The 27,429-nt window shown below is 41.4% G+C and overlaps 2 protein-coding genes across 2 annotated transcripts; both read right to left on the reverse strand.

Annotated features, from left to right (window-relative positions):
• Positions 1–1,119: 1,119 nt before the first annotated feature.
• LOC136553117 (dirigent protein 16-like) lies at positions 1,120–2,838 on the reverse strand. The gene has a single exon (XM_066544583.1). It carries the CDS (start codon positions 2,035–2,037, stop codon positions 1,201–1,203), a length of 837 nt encoding a protein of 278 aa, XP_066400680.1. The 5' UTR covers positions 2,038–2,838; the 3' UTR covers positions 1,120–1,200.
• A 221-nt stretch (positions 2,839–3,059) lies between these two features.
• On the reverse strand, positions 3,060–24,687 carry LOC136553133 (protein PIR). Its single transcript, XM_066544584.1, has 30 exons — positions 24,522–24,687; positions 23,701–23,773; positions 23,409–23,473; positions 22,411–22,488; positions 21,880–21,999; positions 21,686–21,756; positions 21,279–21,371; positions 20,145–20,214; positions 19,257–19,321; positions 18,535–18,730; positions 18,251–18,402; positions 17,933–18,026; positions 17,431–17,631; positions 16,165–16,376; positions 15,792–15,939; positions 15,016–15,184; positions 14,721–14,797; positions 14,402–14,572; positions 13,940–14,016; positions 13,692–13,794; positions 12,526–12,645; positions 12,290–12,433; positions 11,026–11,175; positions 10,666–10,809; positions 10,408–10,495; positions 9,724–9,851; positions 5,369–5,573; positions 4,821–4,993; positions 4,173–4,394; positions 3,060–3,447 (listed from the first exon to the last, which is right to left on the reverse strand). Exons 1-30 carry the CDS (start codon positions 24,573–24,575, stop codon positions 3,253–3,255), a joined length of 3,858 nt encoding a protein of 1,285 aa, XP_066400681.1. The 5' UTR covers positions 24,576–24,687; the 3' UTR covers positions 3,060–3,252.
• Positions 24,688–27,429: the final 2,742 nt, after the last annotated feature.

The following is a 27,429-nucleotide window of genomic DNA, read 5'->3' on the forward strand; positions in this document are numbered from 1 at the left end:
AGTGTTGTATATCGATGTTGCACATGTTGTAGTGGCTATATACTTATATTTTAAGTGTATGTTCCAAATATTTCATCTTTTCTAGACGAATGTTGCAAGCGTTTTGTCTAGATGTTGCATATACATACATGTTGCAAGCATATGTTTCAAGTGTTTTGCATGTGTTTTATCTGGATGTTGCATATGCTTGGTTTTCAAATGTTTTTCAAACGTGTTTTCGCAAGTGTTTCAGACGCTTGTTTCAAGTGTTTCATCTGTCTTCTTTTGTATATTGCAACTGTTGCATCTGGATGTTTCAAAGGTAGATCGGGTGTGGCACATGGGATGCGCGTGGGAAGCGGCCGGCGGCGCAGACGACGTCCGGGGCGGCGCGGAACCACTACTGGCGCGCTCTCTCGCGAGCCCGACGCGCTAGGCGCTCGTTCACTCCAGCGCGGACGTCCGTGCGCGCGCGTGTATATATATATATATATATATATATAACGTCCGTGCGCGCGCGCGTGTATATATATATATATATATATATATATATATATATATATATATATATATATATATATATATATATATATATATATATATAGAACAACTACTCTATAGCTGGCTACAAAATAACTTATTCTGTAGCCACCTTGAGTTACTATAATTACTATGTTAATTTATGAGATTATAGTAACTCCTTACTAAGTGGTTTACTATAACGTTATGGTAAATATCCCTATGTGTTATAGTAACCCAACTATAGTAAATATATATTGACATTATCGTAAATTAGTATATAAAATTATGGTAAATGGAGGTGGCTACAGAATAACTTATTCTGTAGCTGGCTACTGAATAGCCTCTCCCTATATATATATATATATATATATATATATATATATATATATATATATATATATATATATATATATATATATATATATATATATATATATATATATATATATCTTTTTTTTTGTATAAACCACACAACATCTTACTGCTTTAATTTAACAATTGGTGGTACACCCTGCGGACGAGGCGAATACAACTTTTGCAGTTACAGCATCGTCCACCCGACGCAAACACTACATGCATGCACGCACCGACGAGGCGAAGACCTCAACACGTCCGAAACAACCAGCGCAGGTCCGACTGCAGTGCAGCCATGACAGTCGACAGCCGACAAGCGCTGGCCTACTTTAGATGAGTTACTACTTAAGCGAGGTGGACGGTGATCCTCAGCAGCGTCTCTGCGCCGTCGGTGACGTGCTGGCCGGAGGCGATGAGCGAGCGCACCTCGGCGAACCCGCAGGCGCCCTTGAACTTGCCGGTGCCACCGGTGATGGACAACCGGCACAGCGGCGTGCCCACCTTGTACACCCCGAAGAAGTTGATCGTGTCGCCGTACTCGCCGCCCTCCATCATGGCCGTGAACGCCATCATCTGCGACGACCCGTCGGCGGAGCTGGCCACGTACACGCCCTGCGCGCGCCCGAGCGGCTGCGCGCCGAGGTCGGTCCCGCCCGTCAGCACGTCGTCGATGACTGTGATGGTGCCGAACCCGAGGCTGAGGCCGTCGGGGCCCAGCTGCACCTGCACCGGTGCCGCCGCCGCGCCTCCGGCGCCGTTCCCTGGCTGCAGGAACCCGGCGCCGGACAGGCCGGTGTCCAGCGGGATGCCGGTGTTGCCGTTGTACGTGGGCACCTGCCCGTTGGCGTTGGGGATCGGCACGCCGTTCCTGGGCGCGCTGAAGCCGATGGGGCGCGCGAACGGGACCTGCCCGTTGTAGATGTTGCCCAGCAAGCCGGTGATGGGCCGCGCCGTCGGGCTCGACCCGCCCAGGATGTCGTGCATGTAGAGCTCTAGAGGCGCGTCCGGCCCGCCCGCGCCTACTACGCCGCCGCTACTGCCTCCTGGCTGCGGGTTTGTCGCGGCCACCGCGGCGCCGGTCGTTGCCGAGGCAGGTATCTGCGCATGGATGGTGGAGGCGTGGAGCGTGACGATGAGAAGAACGGCGAGAGGAGCGGCTGGAAATTGGAAGAAGCTCGACATCTTGGGTTTTGGTTGGTTCGATGTGCTCGTTTCTGCAGCCCGATCAGCTGTGTATATTTTCTTTGTTTTCCTGGGTGGTTAAACGATTGACGAGACAAGGGTTTTATATAGTACATTGAAGAATGTTTGCATTCAAGTATGCATCTCAAGGCATGAATGAATGAGCGAAGTAGTTGTCATGTGTGTTCTGACCAAGGACGTCTGGAGGAAGAGTGAAGCAGTTGAGCTGTGAGGAACTGAGGTGGGTCTACCTGAACCAACGAGCCTGAAATGTGAAATATTAGCTGCCCTCATCTCAAAAAAAGAACACTTCAAAACAATACTAGCTGCGAACCACATGCTGATCCCGATATCTTGGTTTTAACGCTGAATGCTAAAGCTTGACTTGACCCAGAGCATACATGCCGATGACCGTTCCCAGGACGATTTCCCAAGTCTCAAACTGGAATGGATGGTGAGATTAGGGATGTATATCCGGAATACATTTCTGCAGATTAGGGATGTATCCGGAATACATTTCTGCTTCTTAGCCCATTTGCTTAGTACAGAGATTCTCATGTTTCTAGAAACAATCTGGAGAATCCACACCAATCGCGCAAAGGCCGTTGTGACTGATGGCTGTCAATCCAGATGAGGATGCATGATCGTCAAAGCACGCAATAGGGCAGTGAGCCACCCCTATCTGCCGTGTGCCCGTGTTTGCAAAGATATTGGCGTTACTCTGCTAAATTTTTGAGCAAAGAGGCAGCATGTGCTTGATCAACTGATTTTGTAAAGCATGTTGCGACGAGATACTGAGCAAGAGAGGCGAGTGGTTAATAAAGACTGCACGTCGAAGTGAGCTCTCAGATAACACAATTTGTTAAGCTAATCTGATATGTCATACATTAAATATACTTTCAGAGCAGATTGAGAAATCCACATATGACAATAACAGTTAACTAGCATGCATGAGTCTTTTGGCTCAACTCTCCAACTGTGTACATTTTTAGTCCGGTGAGGTAAAGTCTCAAAATTGATAGTTAAACTTGAGAACTCAGGGTCAACTTTTCTTGAGATCAACAGACCTTTCATATACAGCAAGCAAGCACATTCTGTTATTCAAGTCCAGGATTCACCGTTGGTGATTGCAACTACATAATATACATGTACCTTACAACATAACATATAATCCCACATACAAGAGTACATTCTGCACATCTGCCTGGAAGCTGGTTAGGTGTCTCTTTGTGGCAATGTCTCGAATGCAGAAACGGTGTTCATAAACTTCATCCGGTGAACCGGTGCCCCACTTGGCTTGATCGCACATGCAACCTTGTCCTCAAGGGGGCATCGTGCCCTCAACATCGAGAAAACATGGTTATTGAGCCTCCTAGCCTTCCTCATCGCTTCAAGGATGCCCTCGTAGCCCTTTCCAAAGACGTCATACATGGGGCAATGAATTTCCAAATAAAAAAATGAAGCATCTAATAAAATTACTATTTCAGACCAGGCATAAAAACCTGGAAGATAAAGTAGTAATGTGATAAGACGACTTGTTACCTACTCCCACCGGTCCAGTTTACAAGTGGAAATTTGACATGGCACGGTCTCTCGAGTTACAGTTTAACCATTTATTTATTCAATATATATTTCTCCTGTCAAAATATATTTCATGTGATAATTCAATGAAATTAATTTGATGTTGGTGTATTTTTCTATAAACTTGGTCAAAGTAAGAGAAGTTTTGACTTAGGACAAACCCAAAGTGAACTATAATTTGCAACGTAGGGAGTAACTGCCATGCATAAAAAAGCATGTTCCACACCCATTCAAAATTTTCAAGTGAAACACAACAGCATTAGGAAGTTATGAAAAAAGACAAATACAAAATTAATTTGTCTTTTCAATACCTTACAAAAAGAGATGAATCCACTTACATGTTCTCCCTACATCAAGTTTTTTTTTTTTGAGAAACTTTTAGGACTACACCTAGTTTTGCCAAACGATGTGTCCCTGATTCTATATCATGATCTCATGAAAGAACAAAAACGTTAAAAATGAAATTTAAAAGCTACAGAAAAGTAGCAGGTCTAAACCATAAGTAATAACAAAACAGAAGCTCCCAAAATAAGTACAATGAAAAATTATCTTACTTGCAAGAAATTTGAACTTTTAGTCCTCTCTGAAGATTGATAGTTTGAAACTGTCGCACTTTCTACTTCTGCCACGTTGAGAAATTGATAGGAGAAATCAAAAAGCTCGAAGTGCTGCTGCTGTCCCAGTAAGTACATGATCGTACAGCCAGCCCATGCTACAGAATCACCCAGCATTTCCTGTTTCTTTGAAGGATTGTTAATGCTATCTTCTAAGTAACTCTGGAGGGGAGAGAAAGAGAGATCTGTTAATTCGAAGACAAGGAAGAAGTAGTAAAAGTCTAACATTCACTCACTAGCTGGAAAATATAAAGCACAAATAGCGCTCAAGCTACATCATATGCTGGGGAAAAAACACAAAATGGAAGAAGACAAAGTGTCTAAATAAAAAATATTCAGTTTCCTAAAAATTTCTTGTCCAAACACCCACCAGCAGCCAGCTCCCTAACTGTTTGGTGTTCAGTTAGAAAGTATTGGTCAATCCTTGATGTGAGAGAAAACAACTAAAATAGCATGTTTTCATCAAGTCAATCAATTTATATTCAAATGAATAACAATGAATGTGAAATTCTAACAATAGGTTTTTAATGGGACACACAGTAAGTAGCTGAAAACACATAATAGATAAAATCTATGGAGTTTACTTACATACTGAAGACCGCTAAAAATGCGATAGAAATCCTTTGAAGTAGTAATGTCAATAAAACCTGTTTTTGGAGTTGCGCTCCATTTGCTATAGTGTCTATCCAGAGCAGCACTTGTGAATGCAAGAGCATACTCCAGCACACTACCAGAATTGAGGTTTGATTTGTACAGCAGACCTGTCAAAAAATTAGTGTTATGCAAACTGATAATAGTGTAAATAAAAAGTAGAAAAGGAATCACAAGTCCTCTTGGATGGGCCAAGATGGTGGGGTTCCAATCCAGTGATTTGGATTTTAGTTTTATCACAAGGTTAGGCTGGGATCTATCTATTTCCAGGTAAGGCCCAAGCCCTAAGCATAATTGGTTTCATCAAAGGTAACACCATTTTCCCCCACATTACAGGCAGTGATTCCATGCCCAGTGGCCAATCTATGATCTGGAAGGCAAGAGCCCACAAATAATTATCATTTTTTTCTTGAGAAAATCGATCTGGTGCAAATATCACAAATATCACTAGACAACATGGCACAGTAAGTTTTATATGGACTTACTGGCAGCTTCAGCTTGCTTTGACATGACAAGAAACGTAGATGGATTTGGGCATGCAGGGCTTGATGTCACAGCATTGGTGGCAGCACTTAAAAGTGTGGTAAATGGAGTATTATCTGAGTAGGCATGTTTCACTTGCCCATCATTTCCTGGAACCAGTCCTAGCCACGGAGCTGACTGCATGAACTGTGTAGTGTCGATTTGTCTCTGTTGGAGAAAAACCATACATGACAATAAGATAAATAAAGATCCTACATCATAATAGATTATAATAGTACAATATGAGAAAGGCAGAAAAATGTGAGAGTCAAGAGGGGAAAATCCATGACAGAAAGTATGAAGCTCAAGTATACATGAAGTATACAAACCAAGGTCAACAATACATATTGTCGGGTTCATAAACCCGGGGTCCCTCGGGGACCGGCTTCTGCGCCAAGGCTCGGCCCGAGTCTAAAAACAACAGGGCAAAGGGGCGGTCCAGCAACCGACCGGAAGGCCAGGCCCAAGAAGAGCAACGCCCGCTCGTCGGCTACTTCGGCCCACCTATCCGACCGGAGTGCTCGATTCGGGCTCCAGCCATCTCCGGACGGCCTCTCCGATCAGAAGGCCTGCTCCGAGCCTTACTTCCGACCCCGCGTCTCTCCGACCGGGGTACGTAAGGACCCTGCTCACCGCTCTTCTCCGACCGGCGCAACCAAAGCCGACTGGGGCCATCCGACCGGGGACGCCCGCTCGGTAGGAACCAGAAGACGTGCGGAGAAAGGCAAGGCAAAGCTCACAAGTCAAAACCACTGTCCAGGGACCATACCCTGCACGGAACAGTACTCTGCAGCCACCTGACACAAACAATATTGTAGGCGCCGACATTTATCTCTACAGTATTGTCGGGTACCATAGAACCGGGTACCTCGAGCAAACATCAAAAGGGTCACTTAAAACCCATCAGAAAGCAAAGCTAGAAGCTAAGCCGTAGGCTCCTCACCGGCCACGCCCGAGCCTACCAGGCTCTCCGCCCCGCCTCGAGCCTCGCACAGGAGGCCTCGGCGTCCTGACGCAATCTCCGCCTCGCGCGAGGCCTTTCACGGAAGGCCTCGGCAGGGAGTGCAATCTCCGCCTCGCGCGAGGCCTCTCGCGGAAGGCCTCAGCAGGGAGTCCGATCTCCGCCTCGCGCGAGGCCTCTCGCGGAAGGCCTCGGCAAGGAGTCCGATCTCCGTCTCGCGCGGGGCCTCATTCTCCGTATCGCTCGAGGCCGGTTCGTCCATAGCCCGTCACCCCCCGCCTCGACCGACCCTCCCGACAGCACGTCATGTCCCATTAATACGTCAACCACTCCCGCAATCTCAGCCGAACGATGGCTCTACACCGCAGGATGGCCGACGGGACCTGAGGTCGCATCAGCGCCATGCCGGCTGGGACAGGGCAAGGCGGGGATTACCGGCAACTGTGTTCTGACGCTGTGCCCACGATCGGCGCCCACACTACACTGTGCCCCGCGATCCCCGCCTCGAAAACAACATTGCACGGACAAATTGGCCCGGGTCATCACCGCCTCCAAGCCAGCGCATCAGATCAGCCGCCCTCTCGAGGCCTAGGCACTGTGCACCAAGGTCTCGGCTATCTCGGGGTTCGTGTCCACCGAGACCCCCTTACTGCGGTGCAGCCTCGGCACCGACCGAGCCTCGGTCTCGCGCACAGTCAGTCCACAGCGGCTCGTACGTTCACCGCTGCACCCCCTCCGAGGCAGTCCCGGGGCTCCCACGACGCACAGGATCGGATGGGACCAGCATGTCGCCCCAGTGCTCCAAGGACGGACCACTCCGACGACCACGCCGCCACAGGAACAGGCCACAGGGCTCGGACATGCCGCCCCTGTTGGCACGACGCCGTATAGTTAGCACATGTACTGTCCTTGTCCTCCCTTCAACTATAAAAGGAGAGAACTTGGGCCACTTAGAGGGGGACGAACGGAGAAGAACACCTTGTAACACACACACGCACACATCCCAGCCGCCTGAGAGCAACGTCTCAAGCGGCCCCCGCGACGCCTCGCCGAGACCTGGGACTAGCTCCCTCTCTCACCTAGCTTGTAACCCCCTACTACAAGCACTCCGGTGCAAGGAATACAAGATCGATCTCTCAGACTGGACGTAGGACACCGATTGCCTGAACCAGTATACACCTTGTGTCTCTTTGCATCACCATCCGGGATTAGGGGCACGCAGCTCAAATTTACTAGTCGGTTGAGGACCCCCCCGTCCGAAACACCGATAAGTATTGTAGGCGCCGCTGGACTCCCGTATGGCAAAAAGCCCCTCACATGCCTCTGGGCATCAATAATGTTGTAGGCGTCGGGATTCACCATACCCGGTAAACGTGGTAAGACTCCTCTCATGCCTCTAGGCATCCAGCAGCATTTTGCAGGTACCGACGTCCACCGTCCCTGAAGAAGGCAGCATGACCTCCCACATGCATCTGACATTCTACAGTAACATCAACAATGTTGTAGGCGCCTACCACTATCTTGTACCCGCCGGTGTGGGCAACAAGGCTCGGCAGCATACGTACCCTCACCATCTCACTTGTAAAGCCATCCCCTTCATCTATAAAAGGGGGTGCGCTTCCTCCAACAAAGAGACCGATCCCAGTTGATCAGAGTTCCTTAGATCGATAGCTCACAACCACAGAACCGCCAGGTTCGGACCTCAAGCACCCGCTTGAACACTTAGCTCATGCGAAGTTCCTGTCACTCTCGGCCCTTCCGACCGGACCTCTTGCACACCCCATCTTTCTCCTTCTCGTTTGTAACCCCACTGCAAACTTCGAGCACCTAGGCTCAGGAATAAAGTCACCGACCGACCCCGACTGGACGTAGGGCACGTTGCCCGAACCAATATAAATCCTGTGTCATTGAGTGCTAGGCCACCTCCGATCACAACGTACAGCAAAACTATAAATATTCACTAGTTGGTCATTTTCTGCACCGACACATATGTTATTGGCCTGGTCCAAGTTACTACCCCTAAGTTTGGCCTATGTCCAGATAACCCCCTAAACTAACGTAGTAACATTTGGTTTGGTTTGCCCCCCTAAACTATTTCAGTTGGTCCAATTTACACAAGATATTTTTTGTTTCTCCACGTCCAAGTTGATTTTGAATTCAAATTTATGAGGTTATAGCTGACACCATAAATTATGTTAAAAAATGCATCATACTCCTACATTTCTATCATTATTTTGATAGGTTAGGCCATCTAATAATAAATTAACACTAGAAATACAAAATTGTATGAAACATACTGACGAAAAACGCATAATGTATTTTTTTTAAAATAATGAGTTATGATGTCTACAAAATTTGAAATTAAAACTCAAACTTGTTCGTGTTAATTTAGGGGAGTAAATCGAACCAAATGTTAATTTAGGTAAATTGGATCGACTAAAATAGTTGAGGGGAGTAAATCGAACCAAATGTTAATTAGGGAGTTATCCAAACTTGGGGGGGGGGGGGGGGGGGGGGGGTAATTTTGATTTTTCCTATGTTATTACACAGAACATCATAAAAGTGCAGAATGGAGAAAGAGCATCAGCATGTGCAACAGTTCGAGCACTGGAGGGAGACACATGAACTTGTCCCTGAGAAATGTTTATTCTCCTTATCATGGAGCAAGCCAACCCCCTCCAAAAAAAATATATAAAATAAAACTAAGTAATATTGACCTTTCTACCTTTTTCTCAATGTAGCATCTCTTGCTTTAGAAGACATGAGATTTTGGAGTTTGGCTGGGGCTCGAGGTGTTTCTTATCTCCTCGCCCTTGCGCCCTCAGGAGCTTAGTTTTTTTGTCAAGTCAGTCTGTTCTGCGTGTCTGTTTTGAGTTCTCATAGGAGTGGTGTTTTGTATAGGGTTTCTAAACCCCCGTTTCTTCTTCTTAATACAATGATACGCAGCTCTCCTTTTTCTTATCCAAAGGATAATGAACCTCTTAACTCAAACCAGATAAAAGTGAAATATAAATATAGGATATATTATTAAGAAATAAAAGAAAATCATGAAACAGAAAAAAGCAGACTGCCCACATCTCCATGGCTAGGTCAGAAACAAGTATTTGGTTCAACTGTCCTACGGGCACAATGAGGTTAAAACTACCCACTTCAGTGGATCGGACTTTAGTACTTGACATCCTCAAGTGCACAGATCAAGGGAACTTTTGAGCGCTCTCAGTAGGGTTACTGCAAAATTGTGCCACTTATCTACAATGATACGTTCAACTATTTTACTGAGGTACCAAAAAAAACTCCAAAGACAGAAAAACAGAGTATCAGAACAATTTGAGAAACTAACAAAGTTCATATGCTTACCAAAACAATGTCCAGAATGCTCATCCAATACAAAGCACTTCCAATTTCCTTAAGGTCATGAAGAACTTCAGTTTTAACTTCTGATTTCGCTTCCCACGTCAATATTTCATGAACTATCTTCTGACAACCTACAATAAAGGCAGGATTCCACTGTTCTTAGAACTTAGAGATGTCTTTTGGCATGGAACTATTGCATTCTGGTGTATGTACTAAATACAAAGGAAATTTAAAGATATTTGACTACACAACAGTGCTGACTAAGCCCATGCTATATAGGATGGCTAAGTGACTTACCAAAACTAGAAATTGCAGCTAGTCCATACTCTAAAATGAATTTACCAGATTTACACCAAAGTTTAAATTAGAACCTAACACCGTAGCTAATAGCCTAAAAAATGTGCACCAAATTGCCACCAATATAAAAGATAATACGTTGCAAAGATAGCTCTGTTCTGGAGAGATGATCATGCCTAATACATGTTCAAAATGGAACTTCTGTAAACATATATTTTCCCCTTGTAGTACAGTGAACAGAAGTAGATAGGGTTGATTGCACAATAAACAGGGCAACAAGGGATGGTGCAGTAGTAATGGGGTATTAGTCCCACATTTGGGGGAGCCAGAAAGAAACAACTCATTCACAATGGAATTTAGAACCATGATTGCCACCAGCTAACATGTTACCTGCTATACCACCATCAAATGAAAGAAGCCCAATAGATTTTGGTAATGCTTCTTGCAGTGCATTTATTTTCGGTACCAAACCTGTAATCTAAAAAGGAAGAAAAAACATTAGCTTCATAGTACATTTGATTGTTTTCTAGGTGTCTCCTATTTTGCTGTCAGATGAAAAGATGTCAAGCTTGTTCATCCATTGAAGTGTGTTGTTTGAATTTTGTGCCTTCTGGTGTATAACACAATACAATGCTCCTTACTACTCACCTTACTTGATATATGATCCAGTAAAGCACGGATGATTGCAGGCAATGATCTGGAACCAAGAAGTTTAACAACTGCAAACATATGAGGGACTCCAAAAAAGTCACGGTACAGCCCAGCAAGACCCTGGTATGCCATGGTCAAATCCTACAAAGAAAACAAGAGCATGGAATAGCACAAATTGAAGTATAGCTTTGTTGGTAGGTACAAATTGTAAAACACTGCGGTAAAAATGGAAGACATAGTTTAGTCCAAGATGCATATTATAATATCTTGTGAATCGCCATAAGTAAAACTTATCAGTTTCCAAATTAGAGTAGAGATGTCTCTGATCATTAGTCCATAACAATATTTAATGCTTACATGTGATCCACAATAGAAGTAGGGCTTCCCAGTAGAAGCACTTGATCTATGCAAAGAGTGGTGAGTTCCTTTTATGGATCGGACAAACCGCTGTGTGGTATTACATAAGATGAAATTCGGCAAGAAATCTGTCTGCATCTCACTCCATATCTGGATCGACCAGAAAAATAGCATCATTTTGATTAGATGAAACAGCAAATTTTGCAGGGATAAGCATAAAAATGCATTTCATAATGCAATGCACCCTTTAGGGCTTGTTCGGTTAATCCCCTCCCAAGGGGATTGGAGGAGATGAGGGCGATTTTGACTTGTAAGGGATTTAATCCCCTCAATTCCTTTCAATCCCCCTCCAATCCCCACCAAACCAAACAAGCCCTTAATGTGATTTTAAGCAAGATTTTGCTACCAAATTGTTTCTCTTTCTCAAGTAATTCCCAACAAACAATACATCATTCACTGGTTGCACAATCCAGAATTTGAAAAACCATCAATGACTGGTAATGATTAGTGAAGGTTCTTTGTGTGTACTGTAGGAGACAGGGACTTCCAGGGCCTACTCCCTGTAGTGTTCTTTTTCTTTTTTTGGTGCATGCACGCACGAGTTGAGTGGTAGGCAGGTGTGGTAGTTTATCTGGGTCATCTTTTTCATGACAGTGGCACATCTGCTGTAAGTTGTATAGGCAGCTAGGGCCCGTAACCTAACAAACTTTCCTTCTATTAATGCAATGAATTGCAGCTCTCCTGCATTTTTAAAAAAAACAATGATTGTTATTTTTTCCTGCCAACCAAAAAAGAACACTGTTTTTCAGAACCTGCCAACCAAAGTAGTCACGAGGGAAGTGTGGTACACTGTTTTTCAGAAATTTCAACTGCAAGCCCTATCTCCACAACCACAGATGTTGTTTTCCTTCTCCAGCTAGTGGAACAGGACAATCAACAGATTGTACAAGGAGCACAGAAAAGGCCTCAATACTTTGATCATACTAGAGCTTGGGATATTTGGAAACACCGAATGACCAAAACGACTGTATTTTCAACAATACTAACCCTATTGTGTATTGTGTGTGCGTTGTATATTTAGCACACTCTCTTCTTAATGAAATGACACTCTACTCTCCTGCGTCGTTCAAGAAAAAAAAAATTAAGTACAAGCTGATACAGGCATATTATAGACCATGATCACCAGAAGTTGTAAGATTAAATCATTATTACATGTATTGTGCATTAATCGAACTCATGAGTGTAACATGGTAAGGTCCCAAACCTGAGAAGAGATGCGACTTGAATAAGAAACCAACGAAAGATTCTCTTGCATCTCGCTAAGCATAAGAGAATAAGAATCCAATTCAAGAAATCTTGATATTGATTGATGTGTAAGCTCCAAAATATCCAATAGTTGTTGCAGTTCCTAATTTGAGAAGACAAAAAAAAGTGGTTCCAAAACAATAATTTACCAGCAGCAGCAATTAGATTGTATAAACAAAAGTAAAACATTCTTACCACAACACCACATAGATCTCCATTTTCAAAGCGCTCAAGCAAAAAGTCAATATTTTCCCTGAATATTTTGTTCATTCTCTGAGTAATTATGCTTCTTAGGTCAATTGTCCTCCCTAAAACCTGAGATGCAAAATGAAATCCTTCAGTAATAATGCAATAAACTAGATGACATGTTATAAATCTTCCTAGAAGGTTAATTTCATAAAATAAGAAGGAAAAAACTGAGTTTATAATCAGACAAATGTATTTCCTTGATTCAAAGAATAAACAAAGGGACGAAATGCTCGCTACTGGTTCAGATTTCAGAGGCTGCAGCAAAGGTACAAGAGTAAATAAAAGGCCAAACTTAGGCTGAAGCTGGATGCAATGGTCCAAATTCAAGAATGCACAACATAATCATGATACAAGAAATCAAATTATGAAATCCAACAAGAATACCCTCAGTGCTAGTGTTGTTATGGTAGATGTGGTATCAATCTCATGGATTGCCAATTCTGGAACACACATTTGGAAGCCGAGTGTTATTGTTGCACTCAAATTATAGAAGAGTATGTTCAAGAAAAAAAATATAGAAGAGTAATGTAACTACGCAGTTTCATATATATTGAGAAGCATATCAACCAGTTAGTTTAAAGATTAGTGAACTATTGGGAAAACTACATATTATTCTTTCAAATGAAAGAACAAATTTGTTCTTCATTAAAAAAATACTGAAAAGGCATCAACGTCAATATCAGGATAATTTTGTTTTTGGAACTAAGGGGACCCCTGATTTTTCTTCTGCCATCAATTTTTATCAACTTCACTTTTTCCACTCACTTCCCATGTGTTTATTTGCTTGTGCCAACTTTTGGCATTTTTTGGCCCAACACTGTTTAGGGCAGTTTCGACTTACAGAATACAAGTCAAATGGGTGTGAACAGCAATGATATAATCTTAGACTGATCTTCTGCCAGCTGAGTCCAACTGATAATGATGGCATTCAGTCAAAAATGGATCGTTAACAGTCCAACTGACAACGATGACAAAAAAAGAGCAAACAAGCATCTAATGAGACAAAGCAAAAAATGACAGATGATAAAAATGAATCAAACAAAACTAAGGGTTGGTTTAATAGCAAAAGCAAAACTATACCCTGAACCAAATCATATGAGCTGAGTCCTTACCATTACTCTCCTTAACTTGAAAATCGCGTCAAATCGCAAAGGTTTGACAAAGTACTTCTCACCATCATCGCATGCATATGTAAATGAACTATCAAGAAGAGTACTGCATATGAAGGCAAAGATCAGTACAAGAGACATTTAGAATCAATAGATATTTTATTCAAAATTATTGGCACATTTTTTATAATGTTGTAGTACAACTCCTTTCTGCATATACAAATGGATGAAACAGACGAAAAGGTTGATACCTTGCTGCACAGCTCTTGTAATATGTAAAGATGATCTCATTAAGCTTCTGAGCAAGAAGATCGAAGCAAAGATCAACCTACAGGGCAGTGCACAAGTAATACAGGTAAGAAGTTTGCAAATGCATGATGATAGAATTTTGACTCTATGACCATGAGTAATCCCAAGCCACACCACCACCTTGCTTTCTTCCTAGATGGTGATTCATATAATCATATGCAATGCAACTAGACTAACCATGCAGGACTTAAAACACCACTGCCAGCCTAAATATGAACCAAAATGAATTTTGATGCTACATAGCTGAGAAAGTTAATATCGTTGAATTCTTTTAATTTGGTTGAATATATTCAGCAAGAAAGCTACAATAACAAAAACACAGTTAAGAGGGAGAACATGTCTGGCACCTACCAAAATATGGAAGTGCATGAATGGATAGTCAAGACACAATAGTAACTGCCTACCTCAGCTTCAATTTCATCATAAAGAAATCTCTGCTTGAGAGAAGTTAGTGCATGTTGAGCAGAGTCATTGTAAAGGTCAAATGGAATCAAAATGCTTTCGAGAAGACCAGCATCTTGTGATTCAATGACATGGTCCACCAGCATCCACGGGAGCGAGCATTCAATTGGAAACTGTCACCAAGACATAAATTAGTATTAGTCTGCACTATTAGTATTTACAACAAGCTGCTTAAAAAAATCTACATCTGAATTCTCAATAATAGTTCCTCCCATCTACAATTTCATTATACTTCAAAGAGGAAAACAAAAAATGCTCCACCTGAATGACACGAGAAGATTCAAGGTAAAATTCTCTGAACCAAAGAAACCCAAGATCAGTTAGAGTACCAATAGTCGCTGCATATATACCAAAAAAGGGTAGCAGTTAATTGTACACTCCAAAGCAACAGGATAAACAAACAGTAAATATGAATTTCTGAAATTCAGAGTAGTGAAATGAAGGTTAGTTGAATATTTCCCCTTGATTAAAATATGAAACATATGAAATGTTACCACAGAACTCTTAAGTGCATGTGAATTGCTATCTTTAAGATTGACTCAGATCAAGTACGCACCTGTATAATCCAAAATATGCAAGAAAAAACTAAGCTTGTAGAAAAATGTCTCTAGTTGTTTAAGATCTTCCACAGGTATGCCAGAGCCACTATTCCCAAATAGTCCTCCAGGTTTTCTCAGATTACCACCAGATACAAGCTCACATATAAGAAATTGCAAACAATGAATCTGTAAAAGTATTGGTAAAAGTACAACAATAATAGTTACGTCAGCAGTGCAGTAAACAAAAGATATTCTAAGTAGAATACAAAAATACAACAAATGTTCCAGCATAAATAAATAAAAGAAATGAAGTGACAACTTTACAGTTTGTTATGACCAGTTAATTGTTAAAATGAGCTACTTTCTGACATTAACCCCCCCCCCCCCCCCCCCCCCCCCAACCTCCCAAAACCCACCCTGCCAAAAATATAAATGTTCCAAAGAATAAAAGTTGTAGACAAACCTTTTTATTTACTTTTCAAGTGAGCGCAATAAGGATGTGCATTGATTGAATACGACAGTTAAGAGAGTTTTCCAAAACTAAAGTCAATAATCAGAAAAGATGAGCCAAGTCTAGATGATTTCCTACTGTAGTTTTCCCATTTTATACTACTGAAATCAATAAAAAGTAACAATGCAGTTTGTCCTAAAACATTGTCACCTAGCCTCCTACAATCTTGAAGAGTATTGCATGAGCACTGGGGGAATGTTCGAACACGAACTTTGTCAGGCAATGCAGAGGCTAAGAACTTAAATTGATAGATCATTGCATACTAAAAAACATGAATGAAACCTGTGCAGCTGTTGGTGCAACTGGTCTTGGGTAAAATGTGTTTTGTCTCATTTCCTCAGTTTCTTGGTGTAGTGAGTGCTGCTCTGGGTCTGCCTTACTAGTGTTGGCCATCCAATCTGCTGAGAGGGTTCGCATATCAGAGAGAATCCTGAAAGAATACAAAGGAAAATGAGTAAAACTTTTTAGTTTTTCAAATCCATTCTCAAAATAGGAGTGCATTGTCACACAAGATCCAGTTCAAAGACTGTCAATCACAAAATCAATAAAACAGAGAATCAGAAATGTCTGAACCCATTGGAACTTTGGATAGCATATATACAATGTCCACTGTAAAGTAAACAACAGGATGGTTGCAAGAGACAGAATTATTTACCGAGAAAGGTCCTTCTTCTTTCTAAATGTTGTACGAAGCATAGTATCAAGTTTATCCTGTACAAAATCTTGGACCTCCATGTGTATTGTTTCCCACAAAGCTTCAGACACTAAAGTATCACAATGCTGCATCATCAATCCAACACTCTTTATGTAACCAATTAATTCAAGCAGAGCCCTTCGTTCTTCAGCAGTATAGTTATAGCGTACTACCTGCATTGCAAATAAGCAATAAACATCAAGTCATGAACACAAAAAAGGTGAAAATTCATATTGTAGTTATGAGTTCCGAAGTTATAAATACTTTATCGCAACACCAAAAACAAATCAAGGAAAACAAAAGAGAATTTTGCAACGCTAATGGATTACTAACATAACTTTTCCACCACAATGCATGTTTAAATAACAAAGCCTACATTGTAATGAAGAAAACTATAAGCAGCAGAGTGACAGAACATTTAAAATGTTATGAGGGGGACCATTTACTGAAGACAAAATCATTCATGTACATAACCCCCAAGGTTCATAAAATATTAAAATTTTCCGAGGCCTCAAGAGGCACATACTCCCTCCGGTTTCCTAAAGGATGTCGTTTTGGACAGCGACACGGTCTCCAAAAAACAACTTTGACCGTTAATTTTTGCTATAAAATATAGTCAATATATACTTTTATGAAACTACATTTCGAGATGAATCTACTTACACCACTTTCATATTTTCAAACTCAATCCAAAAGAAATTATTTATAGTTAAAGTTTAAAATGTTTGACTTAAGACAACCTCAAAACGACATCCTTTAGGAAACCGGAAGGAGTATAATCGGATAAAAGAACTAAGAGATTGAAAGATAACAAATAAAAGAAAAGGAATTCTTTCTTAGTTCCAATGGAATGTGACCCATTCATAGACCTAAACTTAGGAAATTTACCTAAAATACATGGAATATATTTACAACGGAACAAACCCGACAAATTAGGAAACTAATCACTATAAATCTAGTTCCCAATTAGCACTGCCTGGTCGGTCCAAAATGAACAGTAGGGTGCCATAATCTAATTCACAACAGCATTGACTACAAAGGAAAGGGAATGGCTATACTGATACAGTACAGTAGTACACCGTTATTTTCTTTACAAAAGATCAGCACTTAAACAAGCAGCAGCATAAGGAAATGGAATTATGTAACTTATAATAGCTTCAATAGTCAAGAAGCAATCAGAACTTGTTGTAGAAAAGTGAGAACTGATTGCAGTGAAGTGGATAAGACCTTTTCATAGTCAAAACATGTCGTGGGGTTTTGTTGCGAATCTGGAATAGGGCGAGAGAATTTCCAGGCACATTGTTCCCAAATCCTGCCAGTCCAACGACTAAGAAGCTGGAAGCCTTCAACAACAATATCATACATGTTCCCTTTGATATCTCGGGACCAGTCATTATCCACGCCATCCGATGACTTCAATCTTATCATCTGAAAGAACAGATCAATATCAGTGCATGAAAGAGCACACCAAAGACAAATAAGTGTTACTATCTCAGTGTTAAATGAAATACTTTTTTAAGTTTATAGTGCAAATATATGTTTCATCAAACTAAAGATAGAGAATTCAGTTGGGAGCAATGGTGGAAACAATGTTCAGACAGTGATTATCATCCATAAGGACAGCAATAGTAATGGCTCATGACTCGTGCAGTCGTGCAATATCAATTTTACAGTCATTTTAGAAAAAATATTAATAGAGTGATGCAATGAAAAATTTTATATGTTTTACCTGATCCATAGCAGAGGCAAAACGTATAGAGAAGTCGTCATGCTCAGCTCTCATAGTTCCCATGTGATTCAAAATCAAGTAATGCCTCTGATAAGTGGTTTAGTTAAGGAATTTCAAGCATACTATGACCTACCATATGCAAATTTAGTTCGTTCTGGTTGCGCTTCCGGCTCTGACAAAATTCCATTTGCCTTTATGTGGAATAAATCATGGGGATCTGTTTTTTGTACATAATAGGGACTCTGTCCAGGTAAGAAACCAGCATTTGTTTGAACCCATTTGTGAAAAAATGTTTAGAAAACTCAGCAGAAAGGATATTCTTGTAGCTCTCGACCCTGAATTTCATGAGGTGCTTGAAGAGCAAGGAGACGAGTTTGACTCGAAATTTTTTGAAAATATGATGACAATTCCTTCAAAATTGCAGCAGGAGAGAGATGCAGATCTGGAAATGCCGGGATCACTGGGTCATTCTGTAAAAAAAAAAGGTAAGAGCAACAGCAAGTTTAAAAATATGAAGTAGCATAATCAGATAAACATCAACTCCTCCAAAAATTCTAATTATAAGTAGACTTAAGTGGATATCTACAAGGAGATGATCAAACCTTAAAAACATTGAGAAGACGATTTATCTTCACCCTCTTATAAAGCGACTCACTCTCCTTCTCTGATGAGGTTGCTAGGACAACCAAAACTGGGAGGACACGGAGTAGGGTATGGCGCTCAGGAAAAAGAAGAGCAAAGTCCAATTCCAATGACTCCACACAAAATACTATAAGAACCTGTAGAATATCCTCAACGCTGTTGTTTTAAGTTAAGAAAATCAACAACAGATAGACACATAAAATGAAGCAACCACAGGCATGAAAATTAATCTGTTCTAGCGTAACAGGTGCATAGCAACAAGCAGAATTTATAGCCATATGAAATCTTACATAAACTAACAATCAGCTACTTAGACAGCTCAGCTACAAGCACAGAATCTATGATACTGGTGTGCAGATTTGTATTATGGACATCTAAAAGGTGTTCCAATAAGTGAGTTTTCACTAAAAAAATTCAAGTGCAGGGTTGTGTTGCTAAATTCTCAACATGCTCTAAAAAAATTAAAAAATACATTCAGTCAATCATACAAAGTTACTTAACCTCTCACCTACAGCAAGAAAACTTACAAGAGACATTATCTTTGTTGTAAATGTATCAAAACTTATCAATTATGAAATTGCATATTTTTCCTACTACTTGAAACAAAATCATCTGAAAGAACTCATATAGAATGCTTATAAAAGCAAACAATTGTGATGTTCATACACAGAAAGTGGGATACGTATTTGTCCGAAACATCTCAGCATGCAAATTTAACAAGATGGCCCATCTGGTGCTCAGAAAAATCTGCAAATGCAAGCGAGAAATCAAGTTAAAAATGCATATATATTAGCTATCGTGATAATACTTACATGTGTCAAACAATTCAGTGAGGAATTTATTTAGTCCACTTCCATCCCTTTGAAAATCAGAATTTTGGAAGTGTTCTTATTTTAAACTATTTTACAAGTGTTTATTCTACTCAAGAATCAAGATACTTCACAAGCATGCAATCCATTAGATGCTGGTAATAGTATCAACTACACTGTCAAAAACATTACCCTGCAATTCCTGTAACTTATGTCTGTAGATCAAGTTCTTATAAATTCTACTAATTTGTATATTATTTTAAACATGGAGTAATTGCTGAGCTTAACACAATGGAACCCAACTCTATAAAAGTAAAATGGCAAGGAAAATAGCGCACAAGGCTCTTGTGTCCTGTTATCATAATTGACTTGGTAGTGTGGACGCTAGAGGAGGAGGAGGAGGAGGAGGGAGGGAGGGAGGGGCTATGGTGTACAGCCAGGGCTTCTGCCCTGGGTCGGTGTTCTTGCACTTTGGCCATATCCTTTGTTCAAGCATGGTGCACATGTTTCAGTTATTCTACAGTATTTGGGTCTTGAGTGTGTGGCATCGTACATTACTCATTTAGTACTCTCTCTTTAATGAAATGACACACATCTCTCCTTCGTCGTTCGGAAAAAATATATCATATTCGATTGGTATAGTGGTGTCAGAGTGGGGAAATTGGTATTAAAAGGAATAAATGGTGCACAAATAACCAGAAAGGATTTAAGACTGGAACATAACAAGAAGCTGTAATGAAGAGCAATGACAAAGCAGCAACCTGAAGATCATCCAGCTCTTCTCTCATGGTGTCGGTATCCTGCCACTGGGTGCTTACTTGAGTGAACGTTCTGCATGAAAATATAAACAAAAATCAATCGCTGCATCTAAGAGGACATGTACTAGCAATCAAACATGGGAATACCCTAGAATCCATAAATCAAAAGAAAATAAAATTTACTATAAAAAGTATCTGGATGTTGATATATGATCCTGGACTAATAAGTAAGTTGCAAAGTTGTAATATTTATTAAGTGGTAAAAGTGACATGACATGCATTACTACATGCTTACCATCTTAGGCTTTACTGGAAAGTACAGAGTATCCAAATTATATTGCAAGTGAATTCGTAACTTTATAGTATCTATAAAAAATTAGTCCATTCAAAGTTGCAAATGTTGCTCTCCACCACTTAAACTAGTTATTCAGAGAGCAAATATTTTTTACACATGCAAAGACTATTGTCAGAGCAACTTGAGGCAGTACATTCAATACAGCTGCATACAAACATCAGATGACACTATGGGCATAAAAACACAGATATAAGAGCATGCCATTTTTATGGTAGTTTATGAAACACACTAAAGGGTATGTGAACTCCAGTTGTACTAATTGACACTAAAAATAAATCCCACCACCACCACCACCAACAACAACAACAACAAAGCTTTTAAGTCCCAAACAAGTTGGGGTAGGCTAGAGTTGAAACCCAACAGAAGCAATCAAGGTTCAGGCACGTGAATAGCTGTCTTCCAAGCACTCCTATCTAAGGCTAAGTCTTTGGGTATATTCCATCCTTTCAAGTCTCCTTTTATTGCCTCTACCCAAGTCAACTTCGGTCTTCCTCTGCCTCTCTTCACGTTACTATCCTGACTTAGGATTCCACTACGCACCGGTGCATCTGGAGGTCTCCGTTGCACATGTCCAAACCATCTCAACCGGTGTTGGACAAGCTTTTCTTCAATTGGCGCTACCCCTAATCTCTCACGTATATCTAAAAATAAATCCCACCAAGGAAAAGAAATAGCATATCAAATAACAAGGTGATCAACTGGCAGTCAGAAAATTTCTACAGTTCTACACTCATTTCTGTCACTGCCATAGGTGCTCTAAAAGACAAGACATGACAATGTACCTCTTGTACCATGAAAAATCATTAGGTATGCTTGCTTTTGCATTCTTGAGATGATCAAGCTGCAGTAGGACATCAAGCAACTTCAGCATAGACCTGCATGAGCGACACAACAAAGAAAAAGAAAAGCTTTTATTCCCAAGGAAGTTAGAGAGGAAACCCAACACGAGCAGCAACCCCACCCCGAGAACGCAAAAAGCAAAAATGAGGTATCTTTTATGGAAATGAATCACATGAGTGATATCAAGATAAAATCATACATATCATTCTCAACTTGAAAAGAAAAGAACAAACAGTTACTGAGTTAGAACATGGAGGAATTAGGTTAGCTTTGAAGCTATGTTCCTATGCAATCTGAGAGGATGTCTCAAAAAAATGCTAAGCAATAGTGACCAGGAGAAAGAACAAACCAAAAATGAGTGATCGTGGGTCCATTAACCAGTCTCTCTGGCCTAGAGAATCTCTGCATGTCAGCCGCCAACTGCAACAGATGATACAATGGTGTGAAACTCAACAAGAGGTGCTGCAACAAGTGCCTTTTGAAGGAAATACCCTATAGAAGAGATAAGTATCTCGAAGAAATCAAACACGCTGTAGCTACTACCTTAGAAGCAGCAGAAGCTTGCCATCTCTGAATTTCACGTAAACGACTCATTTCCAAGTCAAGAACTTGATAGGTTTCCAGATACAAGTCCGCTTGGTTATGCTTCATTGAATCAGGAAGCTGCATTCAAGGTTCTATAATATATTATTTCACGAACATACCAAGCACCTTTGGAGAATGTGATTCAATCAACAAATTTAAATTGATCAACGGTCACCCAGATTTTGATTGATTGGCATGGAAGGTGCGAAAAGAGAGTAATTGTATGCAAGTAGAATAACTTCACATATCTGATGACAGAAAACTGGCATTGGGATAAGGTATAATAGACTAGCAGCAACAAAAAAAAAAGGTAGAAAACATTGTTTACTTAATTACACTCATTACAAGAAATACTGACATGCATGTATACACATATTGGTATGTTGTGGGATTGGAAGGAAAATAGGCATGGCAAGAAGTTTCTTTGCATAACAGTATAAATGGCATAATGCAACAAGCAGTGGACAGAGAAAGTTAACTAAGGCTAACCTGAGGTAGAGCTTTTACACAGCTACGGTATGTATATAGCAAAGATGCCATTTCTTTTCCTTCTTGGATCAGCGTATTCTGCAATTTTTTTCCATCCACGAGACAGTGGGAAAAAAAAGGTAATCATATCTCATTTGGTGCCGCATGAAATAGTGTGATTACATAAAGCAGACAAGACAATGATTTAAAGAGAGAAAAAGAGACATGCATATACCTTAAAAATAAGATCATGAAATGAGTAAATCAGTAAAGCACTGGGTGGCGACAGATCAAAACATACAAATCCTCTCCAGGCTTACCTCTGTTCCTTCAAATGGTCCCCACAAAGTTTTTTCTGACAAAATAGGGACCATATGGAACTCAAAACTTCCAAAGGAGAGTTACGTTCCCATAGGAACGTGAAATAACTCCCACATTCTATATTTCATGAAAGGCGGTAAGGCACTTGCTAACCATATTTACAGCATATTTGCAGCAATTAAGGCTAGCTTTGAGACCCAGATGAACTTCAAATTCCTTATCATAAAAGACAAAAAAAGGTACAGCCAGGGTTCACAAGTGTCAATAAACCAAGGGAGGATCTTAGGTAACACACATGAGCCCATATACGCAAAGAATTGATTACCATGGAAGGAAGTTTGTGTCCGTGTGCTTGGGTGCAATTTAATTAATTTGTCTCTGTTACGTGCTCTGGCAGGGGAAGGAGGCAACCCAAAATGGAAACAGAAGTGGTTTTATCAGGGAGTGGCATCCTCGAGGTGCCTTGGGTAGGCAGCAGGAGCATAGACTACATCACTACAATGAATCAATGGCTGAGATTTCCTCCTTGATTAAAACTCTATATTTCATCTAGACCACTAGCAGCTGAGTTATCAGTTCGCAAGGACATCTCTTAAAGACATCGGTTTCCAAACAGGGTTGAAACGTTTATGGGTATTGAAGCAAATAGGATGTGCAATTCAATCAACCAATCACAAGGAAAACGAGGAACTACATACCAGCTGGTTGATTGCTTTTGTATCTTCTCCTAGTGATAGACGATAAGCAGCAACATCGCTGTATTCTGAACATGAAATTACAAATTTCAGACGATAATAGAGCATTAAGAAACTGTGGCAACACTTAATATTAATTCAAGTACCGAAGTTTTGCTTGGATAGTATAACAAGGAAGAAATATAAAGTGCTATCTAGACATCAGCCTATAGCATCACCATGACAGCCATGTAGAATAATCACTAATGTACTTAAAACTAACAGTACAAAAGGCAATGTTATGTTTGTCACATACCAATAGGACTGTTAGTCGCATATCTTTCACTCGACAGGAGCACAGCTAACCCCTGCACATCCGGTTGCTCATCCTGAAATTTGAAATGTAGCAAAATAATTTGAAAAGTGAGTCCAGCAAACACAAAACATTCATTCTGATACAAAGAAGAATGAATGGCACACACCAAGGGACCAATCACAGAACCAAACACAGACTACAAGTGGGAATGTCAACACCTCTCAATCAGTTCAGAGAACCATCAAATCAAAACTTCTCTATAACACGATTCATACCAGTGTAGTACACCTAATACACTAGAGTTGGCAGGTATTGCAAATCTCTACGACATCCTTCTACATTTCACCTATCAGTGCACTTAAAGTACACTGTCGATGCCTAGCATTTTGAGTATGGATGGGTATTAGCAAAAGTGGATGCCCTCTCTTTTATTCTCCCGTCACAACAAATATAAGAAAGGGCAGCAGCGCAAAACACTCCTCCTGGGGGGTTAAAACTGGGCATATATCGGTAAAAGGAGTGCCGCGTTGGTCCAATTATGAATTATCCCGCATAATCACGTGAACAACCACCAGACACTCCTCATCGTTCCAGTCGGATTTTGCGCTAAGCCTATTTTTTTATACCAAAATCCCTAAATTCCCACATCACCGAGCATCCCCAGCTTTGAGCACGAGCAAGCAAATGAACTCGTAAGCTACCCGGACCAAAACGCGCAAGCGCTGCATTTCGCCTATGGGTTACGAGGACGAGCAGATCAGGTGCGAAATTGAGGCGGGGGGCCGGAACGGGGACCACGAGGAGCGGCAGTGCGTGCGTACCTCGAGCGAGAAGGTGGAGAGGGCGGCGATGGCCTCTTCGACGGGGATGGCCATGTCGCTGGCGCGGCCGAGGCCGCAGGGAGGAGGCGCGGGCGCAGGCGAGGCGGTAGTGGCGGAGTGGTTGGGAGTGGGAGCGAGGTTGTGCTGGGGGGAAGCAGGCGTCAAGGAGAGACAAGGAGATGCACCACCAGCTCGTACTGTCCCGTGACCGTGAGGTGTGAGCTGTGGCAACGGTGGGCCAGAGTGGGGAGGTGAAGATGACGGACGTGAAGTGTACTCGAAGTGAAAGGGGAAAGGAAAAGTTAATTGCGGCTTTCGGAATTCCGGTGCACTACATCGTGCAGTGGATCTATTTTAGCCAGAGCAAGGCTAATAATATAGTCGGTTTATTGGTTGTAAAGTTCTTTGTAGCTTTTTTTTAGCCTACTCATATAGTAGTTAGCTCTTTACAGTTAATATATGACTCACTTATCTCTCTCACAGACTTTTTTGGTTTTTATGCCCAAGCCGCCTGTAAGCTTACAGCCCGTTTCTCCTCTCTTTTCTCTCCTCTCTCCTCCACCTCAATATTTAGTCGGCTTACAGCCTGCTATTATACTTGCTCTTAGAGCCGTGTGAGACTGTAGGCCCAAAGTGGACCTTATCACTAGGGGGGACCAGAATTCTGGGCCAGACAAGAACCAAATCAGATTCGGGCTCATTTTTGTTTTTTTGGATGGAGTATATCCTAAAGAACATTCCCGAGATTGCTTGTGTCCAAATCCGAAAAAATTATTAAGGAAACGGTAAACATGTGAAGATTAATGATTCGTATAGACAATTCCCATATTAACTAGTAGTATGACTTATAATTAAATTAAACCCGACAGGTAGCTAATTGATGTTACGGATCTACTCATTCTATTCTAAATTATAAAATATTTTGATTTTTTAAATATATTATTTTTATTATGTATATAGATATAGTGTACATCTAGGTGTATAGTAAAAGTTGTGTATCTAGAAAAGTTAAAATGTCTTATAATGCTTAATGGAGAGCGTAATTTAGAGTGTGTTTGTTTTTTTAAGAAAAATGGAATTTTATTTTCGTCTCTGCACGAGTTATGCACAAACTGATCTTTATTACAGTTTTAGCCTCTGGCTATAAAAAGCATGCTCTCATAATGCAACACTAACAAATAAGACTAGTCTAGACAACAAATCTGTTAGACGACGACCATCCATGCTTTAGGAAGATATACAAAGCCGTCGTCTCTACTATACGGTATGCCCACTTCGAACTTTATGCCGCTTTTCTTTTGGAGTATGGTTTAGAAGCACGTATTTCCTTCGTCCCAACATAAGTGTCGCTACGGTATTCGTGCTAGTTAAACCTTTTTAACATGGATTAAGTCTATATCTTTAAAAAGTTTATCATGAATATAAATTCAACGATCTATCTAATTATATTAATTATGGACTATAAATTTTAATATTTTTTAATATATTCGGTCAAAGTTAAAAGTATTTGACTTTTTATTTTTTAGGACGGAGGGAGTACAATACGTAGTCTTGAAAACAACATAAAATAGAATCTTCTACAACTAAAAAGAACAAAGTGTGGATACTTTTTGGTACGACATTCCAACGTGGGTCCATCGTCCTGCCTGCTGCGTTCCGCAGACTCGCTCCCACGCGTGGCCGTCCCTTGCGATATTTAAAAGGAAAGACCTTCTCCTTCCCCCCCCCAATCGCACGCCACTCCCGCAGAAATTCCCGCCTCCTCGATCGCCGCCTGTAAACCCTAGCCGCCGCCTCCAAATCCCGATTCCACAGGGAAGCGGGAGAGGGAGGGCCGCCCCGCAGCAGATGGAGCTCGCGGGGGGGTGCGCAAGGAGTGGCGCGCCGTCCCCGACTCCTCGCTCCACTCCAATGGTGCTGAGGTAGGCCCGCGTCGCCGCTCCGATCCCCCGACAGCACAAAAGCCTTACTCCTCCCACCACCATCCCAAATCACTCCCTGTTCTTGCTCGCGTCCCTTGCCTTCTTGCTCGCGCGTTGGTTTCCGCCCATGGGAACGTTGGGGATGACCGCTTTGGGTGTTGTGGGCACGGGAAGGGGCGGGTGGACTCGATGACTTCTACGCCATCACTAAGCTCAGCGATGACATCCTGCAGCAGCGCCTGGAGAGCATCGTGCAGCAGCGGGGGAGCTGTAGGAGATCGAGATTGAGCTGCGCGCGTAGGCCATTGCACACCGGCAGATCATCGAGGTACAACAAAGCTTCCAGGCGGCTACCAAGGAGCATGCCACAACTGTGGCAAAGATGATTCGGCAGTCAGGGGGTGCGAGTGCCAATTTGGTCAACTCCAGGGGCTACGAGCTATAGTATATTATAATTCTCATTGTGCATATACGTATTGTTGCTTCTGTAATTCGGTTCAATCGTATCTGCTATAATGTTGTATAAAAGTATTCACTTTTTACTAAGCTTCTGAATATGCAAATTTACCATACGATTCTTGAGGATTTACAATTGGTGATGTCATTATTATAGGCAGAGCTACTGATCCCTCAGTTGGAATTCCTCAATGAGGAAGGAGCACACGCTGAGCTCTAGGTGGTGTCACAGATTTTCGTGGACACACCTAACAGGACAGGTTTGAATACAATCGTTTTAGCATTGGACATGGCTATTACTCTCTCTAGCTTAGGATTGCACCACTCTAGCTCCTACCAAGCCCTTACTGATATTTGAGACTACAGATTACTACTTTGCAAATTTGTGGCTCTTGACCTACTATGATTTACGATAGGTATTTGTCAGTTTCTGTTTCGACTCGCTATTTGCAGAAAGTTACTGCCATTTTCCCAGATGGTAGAGGAGCTGCCCTTCTCAAGTATCAATGGAAAGATGCACAATTCAAGTG

The sequence above is a fragment of the Miscanthus floridulus genome, chromosome 1, assembly GCF_019320115.1.
Source record: "Miscanthus floridulus cultivar M001 chromosome 1, ASM1932011v1, whole genome shotgun sequence".
Lineage (NCBI taxonomy): Eukaryota > Viridiplantae > Streptophyta > Magnoliopsida > Poales > Poaceae > Miscanthus > Miscanthus floridulus.

What these genes read in the sequence shown, in the direction of transcription:
- LOC136553117 (XM_066544583.1), bottom strand. Translation starts at nt 2,037, where the DNA reads ATGTCGAGCTTCTTCCAATTTCCAGCCGCTCCTCTCGCCGTTCTTCTC.
- LOC136553133 (XM_066544584.1), bottom strand. Translation starts at nt 24,575, where the DNA reads ATGGCCATCCCCGTCGAAGAGGCCATCGCCGCCCTCTCCACCTTCTCG. An exon ending in CAGGGTCGAGAGCTACAAGA is followed by an intron (nt 18,027 to 18,250) that starts ATATCCTTTCTG and finishes TAACTAAACCAC; the next exon opens with TTATCAGAGGCATTACTTGA. An exon ending in TTGCCTCTGCTATGGATCAG is followed by an intron (nt 17,632 to 17,932) that starts GTAAAACATATA and finishes CTGTTCTTTCAG; the next exon opens with ATGATAAGATTGAAGTCATC.